General features: G+C 40.6%; 1 protein-coding gene across 2 annotated transcripts; it reads right to left on the bottom strand.

Annotated features, from left to right (window-relative positions):
- Nucleotides 1-554: 554 nt before the first annotated feature.
- Nucleotides 555-6,257, bottom strand: ZBED5 (zinc finger BED-type containing 5). 2 transcript variants are annotated; one of them, XM_012755804.3, is made up of 3 exons: nucleotides 6,019-6,257; nucleotides 3,919-4,034; nucleotides 555-2,844 (listed from the first exon to the last, which is right to left on the bottom strand). In XM_012755804.3, exon 3 carries the CDS (start codon nucleotides 2,701-2,703, stop codon nucleotides 622-624), a length of 2,082 nt encoding a protein of 693 aa, XP_012611258.1. In that variant the 5' UTR covers nucleotides 2,704-2,844; nucleotides 3,919-4,034; nucleotides 6,019-6,257; the 3' UTR covers nucleotides 555-621. The 2 variants fall into 2 exon arrangements, with proteins under 2 accessions (XP_012611258.1, XP_012611260.1); XM_012755806.3 differs by having other exon boundaries at nucleotides 555-2,839.
- Between the last annotated feature and the right edge of the window lie 539 nt (nucleotides 6,258-6,796).

The raw sequence follows: 6,796 nt of genomic DNA, 5'->3' as shown, positions 1-6,796 counted from the left end.
TTTTGCCAGATAATGGAGATGCAGAGCTGGATAAGAACCTCTAAAAGCTCAGTTCAGAAACACTGGGAATCATGAGACCACCAGGAGTTCACAGTTCAGAAAGACACAAAAATTAAATACAACAGTGGGAAATAGGGTCAAAATAGAAAGATACAGAGAATGAAAGTACCTGAGATAAATTAAGCCAAAGTATTGAAAGCAATTATGAGTCTGTCAGGAAACAAGATGGGGACAATAGTTTTTTGAGACTTAAAACCATGAACAGTTTAATAAGTTTAGGGAATGGCAAGAAGTTCCATGGGATTGGAGGGATGCAAGGTAGGCATGGTTAGAAAGATTGATAAAGATTAGATCCTGAAGAGATATGCTAAGGAATTGGGACTTTATCATATGGATCATCATTTCCCAGTTATGACCATGTAGCATTTTGAAATTACAATGTAAATAAGAAATATCAATAACAACACAGTATGTTTATTTTCCTGATTCTTTAACTTTCTTAAAATATAAGTATTAAAAAAATTCAATCATTTTAAACTTCCAAACACCAGAGATGAAGTAAATCATCTTTTATTTTCATCTTACATTTGGTTATCAAGAGACATGCAAAACCCTCCAATTTTAATGAGAACAGTGTTTTTGTGTCTTTTTATCACATATCCGTTTAATATTAGGTGTAATGTTGCTAAGTCGTATCCGCATATGAGGTGCAGCATCAAGTCTTTTCCTATATTTTGTTTTTGTTGCAGCATAATATGAAAACCCTGTTTCACACAGATGCATTGTAGCAAAAGGAAGAAGTACACGAACTGCACGCCTTGCAATACTTGGGTATTCTTGAATTAGGCTACTCCAAAAATCATTTAGTGAAAGTTCACTGAAATTTTGTTTTACTTGAGAATCGGATGTTAAATCAATCAAGCTCTCATAGTCCCGTGCTACTAATGAGGCTGGTTTAACAGTTACTGTAAAAGGATTTCTAACCCAAGCATTATTGTCATTTGTTACAGGAAAATATTTTAACAGAGTAGAGCGCAAACCCCTTAGGTGCTGTACAATGGCACTACAAATATCTTTATCAACTGTAGAATTAATTTCAGTCAAAAAGTCACTGAGTGTGGGGAAACAATCAAAGTTTTCTTCTTCTACAGATGAGGCCCAAAATTCCAATTTTCTTAACAAAGATGACAATTTATCAAACACTGTAAAAACTGTCACATTTTTGCCTTGCATTGACAAGTTAACCTCATTTAATTTAGTAAAAATATCTGCGAGATATGCAAGTCTTAGCAGCCAAGATGAATTTGTTAAACAATCAGAGAGTCGAAAAGCAGAATCCATGAAAACCAACAGTTCACGTCGAAGCTCAAAAAGTCTTACAAGAACTTTACCTCGAGAAAGCCATCTCACCTCTGTATTTAGGAGAAGTGCTGTGTGTTGGGCACCCATTTCTTCACATAAAATTTTTAGTAGTCTGGATTGATGTGGTCGAGCTTTAATATAGTTGATGATTTGTACTGCCTGATCCAACACATTTTTTAGAGATGTAGGCATTATTTTAACTGCTAGTGCATGTCTATATAATAGGCAGTGACTACTGGTGCTTTCAGGAGCCACATATTTTATCAAGGTGACAGCCTCGGCAATTTTCCCATCCATTGCCCTAGAAGCATCACTACAAACATCAACACATTTTTCCCATTCAATTTCATGTTTCTGCATAAAACTGTTGATGCAGTTGAATATTTCTTCACCAGTAGCATTACTCTGCAAAGATTCACACAGTAGTAGGTCTTCTTCAATGGACTTATTAAACCTATAACGAACAAACACAAGCAGCACAGCAAGTCCTGAAACATCAGCTGATTCATCTAGCTGCAGTGAAAACCCATCACAAATTTTCAGTCTACAAACAAGTTCTTCTTCAATGTCAGCAGCTAGATCCTTAATTCGACGTGCAACAGTACTGTTTGATAGTTGTACTGCATCTATTTTTTTACTATATTGTTCATCAAACATCCGCATCACTACATCTTTCGCACAAGGTTTGATAAGCAATTCTCCAATTGTGTGAGCCTCTCCACTCAGGGCTATATGGTAACTTACATTATATGATGCCTCCGTAGCACTTTCATTATCTGTATTGACAATTTTAGGTGTTGGGGGTTTATTATTTTCAGGTGAATCAAGATGTTGCTTGAAAAAGCTTATGTCTTTGTCTTTATACGCTGCATGTTTAGTTTCCAAATGTCTTCGAAGCTTACTAGGGGCCAAGGAGCTATTTGATAAAATTTTCTTACATAGCACACACTGAGCATGAGGTGCATCTCTATTTCCAAAGTAAGTAAATCCAAAAGACAAATAACTTTCATCATATTTTCTTCTTTTTGGTTTCTTACTAAAAGCTATTTTGTTGGAATTGGATATAAATTTGACCCTGGAAAGCTCACTTTCTGATTTTTTAGAAACTGAAGGCTGCAACTGTTCATCTTCACTTTGTAATACTCCAACCTTTTGATCATTTGATTCAGACACAATTTGATAACAAAAAGATTCTACTTCTTGTTTAAGATTTCCTTGTTTCAGCAACAGATCCATGGGCAATGAGTTTGTGGTACAAAACATGGTTAATTTAGAATAAACATCGAGTATCACAAATGTGTTGAAATTATAAGACAGGATACAAAGAAGATGAGCAATCATCAAAAAGACGATATACAGTAAGACATCAGTTAATTTGTAAATGCTGCCTATGCATCAATGCGCAGATGGAACATCATACGTTCGTGTATCAGGTGATCTCTCAAGCGACTTCCTGGTGCTCTCTGGTATGGCACACCTTTTCTTAAAGGTAGATTATCACATAAAAATAAAAGCTATAGCAATGTGTTTAGTAGTCTTAATCTTATATTTAAATAAACTTATATAAAAATCAACTTAAACTACTGTTAGCATAAATCTTTTCCTCAAAACATTAACTTAGGGAATATTAATATTCTATAAAACATAATTTGGGAATCAATGAGCTAAGAAATACTGAAGAGTTCATAAGCATATTTTTAAGAAAGGGACTTTGAAGAATATGTCTCATGATAGGGGTTGGCAAACTTTTTTTTGGTAAAGGGCCATATATAAATATTTTTGGCTTTGTGGGCCCTATAGTCTCTGATGCAACTACTCAACTCTGTAGTTGTGACATGACAGCAGCCATAGGTAATACATGAAAGAACAAGCATGGGTATGTTCCAATAAAACTTTATGTATAAAAACAGACAGTATGGGCCATAATTTATCAACCCTGTCTCATGGTATATAGTATCTTGAAAGTGCTTTTAACTTTCTGATGCTTATTGCCATTAGATGTATTAATTGTTGATACTATTATACATCTGAAGTCTCCCTTCAGGGCTAGCAACAATTCTGATGAGGTGTATTAAAAACACATACACAGCTCAAAATTTTGCAAGACACAGAATTTTACTGTATCCTAAATATTATGTGTTAATGATGAAGAATAAATTGTAGTCCAAAAGTTAGGTGCCATTTCTCTGGACTCAAAATTACATAAATGTTTATATTATCTAAAGTAAGGCTCATTAAAAGTAATGTATATTTTTACTGATTCTTCTGCATTCTACTATACTGTAAGTGAAGATTTAATCAGGACCTACAGAAAACATAAACTCTTATTTTAATAGGTTTATTCCTCATGTAATTAAAAATGAATATAACGAAAAGGGCAACGCTATTTAAGGATTACTAAAGAATACAATTAGCCCTGTAAAGGTATACAAATTTTGTCTATCCACATATAATAGCTACTTTTTATTTATAATTTGGCTATAGAGTAAGCTTTGTATTCTCATATTAGATCCTGAATCAAAATGGTTTTCTATTAACAGCTAGAGAATAAGATACCTGAAATAAGGAGTATTCCCTTCTGCAGTCACTCGTTTCACCTTGGCAGCTTGAAAGGCAGACTCTTCAAAAGAATAAAATTAAGGTATGGGGTAGCAAAGGGAGTAACCAAAAGCCTAGAATGAGAAAAATTAAAATTAGACACTGCAACATGTAGAATTAATACAAACCTGTAAGATGACCATTAATTAAGTTATTTTGGATGTAGGCAGTGCAAATGATTCTTCACTGCAATGTAGATCTTGGACTGGAACAGAAGATGCCTAGCACAGTAAAAATTCTAATGTTTTCATCCTGTTTAGTACTCCAACAATTTTACTGTCTTGGGATGCTCCTCTACCTAGTAACTTCATAGAAATGCATTTTTAAAAAAACTTGCAGAAACTAAACCTAAATTTAAAAAGTATAGCCTCATCTTTTTTTTTTTTTTGAGACAGAGTCTCACTTTGTTGCCCAGGCTAGAGTGAGTGCCGTGGCGTCAGCCTAGCTCACAGCAACCTCAAACTCCTGGGCTCAAGCAATCCTGCTGCCTCAGCCTCCCGAGTAGCTGGGACTACAGGCATGCGCCACCATGCCCGGCTAATTTTTTTATATATATATTAGTTGGCCAATTAATTTCTTTCTATTTATAGTAGAGACGGGGTCTCGCTCTTGCTCAGGATGCTTTTGAACTCCTGACCTCGAGCAATCCACTCGCCTCGGCCTCCCAGAGAGCTAGGATTACAGGCGTGAGCCACCTCGCCCGGCCTAGCCTCATCTTGTCTCTAAAACTAAGCATTAAATCAAAAATGTAATTATATATGGAAGTGTCATATGAAATATGTGTTTTGCCCTAACCATTTTTGTTCCCTCAATACCTAATCTTCTCAGGTAACCAATGTTTGAGTGAACACTGTTTATTATGTGCCAATAACTGTGCTTATTTCCTCATATAGATCAATTCATCTACTGGAGTTCAGGAACATTAATAACCTCACTTTAGAGATAAAAGACACAGAAAGGTTAAGTTATCTGCTGACTTACCACCATGTATGCAAAAAACCAAGCACAGCACCCAAAAAGTTTCAACTATACAGACCACGAGTGTAGCCAGTACTTGTGTGTTCCTGAATACTCTTTTAATTTCTGAAGCACTGAAAAAAATCTGGCTACCACAAGTTGCTGGGCTCTGTAGTGAAATGGATTAACAATGGATTACACCTGCCAGAAAGTTAAGGGTCTCATACCGGCAACAGCAGAAAGCCCTACTTCATATTGGGAGCAAAAGAGTAGTAGATTCTCCTTCAAGTCTCAATTTGGATTTTGGAAGAGAACATTGTGGAGCCCTGGTTCACCTAAAAAATTAGGATCCCTCTCCCTCACTGCCAGAGAAGGGCACAGAAAGTAGGAAGTTTTGTTTTCAGAAAGAATGTCCTCATCCCTACTTCTTCAGAGGTGCTTCTCCTCAATTTCTCGAGGACAAAGAATCTGGTCTCCCCTGAGTAAACTTTCCATCCCACTCCCTGAAAGGGGGCGGAGGAACTCTTGTGGTTTTTTTTTTTTTTTTAAATTTTTTGGTGTCATCTTCCGGTTAAACAGACAGGTAACACAACCCTTTCACCACCCCCACCCTCAGGTGATTCCAGCTGTGAATAACATCCTTGGCAGGAGGGCAGGGTCAGAGCGCAGGGCAGCCGTAAAGGCGAGGCAGGAGGTGGGTGCCGACACCACGTCCAACATCTAAATGTTTCTTTCACCAGTCGCCTAGATGTGCGGCGTGGGCCAACTATCCCTTAGCGCCCGCCTGTCACAGGTGCGCGCTGCCCGCAGACCGCCACATCTGGGGGCTAGCTTCCTGTCGCAGCCCACCCTTGTCTCAGGACTCCTCTCGCGTCCCCGGACAGCCGCCTCAGCTAACGACCACCTGAAAACATCTCAGCACCCAACACCATCTTTCTATTTCATCTCCATCAGCGATGGAGAGAACGGTCTTCGCCGCGGCTGGGCTGCACAGCAGCGCCGCGGTCCCCAGCTGAGCCTGCGACCGCCATTTTAGACAGCTCAAGGCAGCGGCCATTTCAGAGCGCACCACTTAGCAGCGGTGGCGACTCTGCTCCTCACCTTCACCGAGGCCTGAACAGGGTCAAGAGCCAGTCGTCGCGGACTGGAGGGGGGAGGGGAAGGGAAGGGAATGAAAAACAAAATAGAGGAAAGAAGGAATCGGGGACAGGGTGATGCTCTCAGCTCAGGGATATCGTCTATGCCACCTCCATAGAGATCCGATTCGCTGCTGGCGCGGTCGCTGGTCTGCAGATAAACTTAGCACTCTGGAGCACCCGAACCCTACAGTCTGCACGAGCGACTCCGCCGCTGCCCAATCAGCACCAGAGTTTCTCCCCGCCACCAATCCGCGCTGAGAAGCGGGGCGGGACCAAAAGGAGAGGACCAAGCTCGGTTGAGGCGCGGCCCCACCGCAGTCGTGGAGCTGAATTGGTGATATGTGGGAACTTGGGCGTGGGGCGATTGTTCCCAAACTCCCTGAACCTCTCCGCCCGGGGCTGGTTTGGAATGCGGATGCTTGGGTGATGCCACATACAGTTTGTGATCCTGCAGGGCTGGAGTGAAACCCAGACATCTGCATTTTCGTCAGCCCTGGCGCCCTGTCCAGGCAGGGGTGATTTGTGCGGGTTCGCATGGCCGGAGGAGCGCGCAAAGCCTCGGCTGCTGTGCCTCCACCACCTCTTTGTTCCCCGAGGCCGCACCCCAGGCCAGGTTATGCAGCCGCCGCCGCCTCTTTTCCTTGGTTTCCTACTAGAATCGGGAAGAAAACGCCCTCTCCCTACCCCACCCCACACCAGACTTCTCAGGCGGCCCCCGGTGGGCTGGGGGAGCCGCCGTG

This window comes from Microcebus murinus, chromosome 4 (assembly GCF_040939455.1).
Source record: "Microcebus murinus isolate Inina chromosome 4, M.murinus_Inina_mat1.0, whole genome shotgun sequence".
Classification (NCBI taxonomy): Eukaryota; Metazoa; Chordata; class Mammalia; order Primates; family Cheirogaleidae; genus Microcebus; species Microcebus murinus.
Note: the sequence above shows the minus strand (reverse complement) of the source record. Positions and strands in the feature narration are given on the sequence as shown.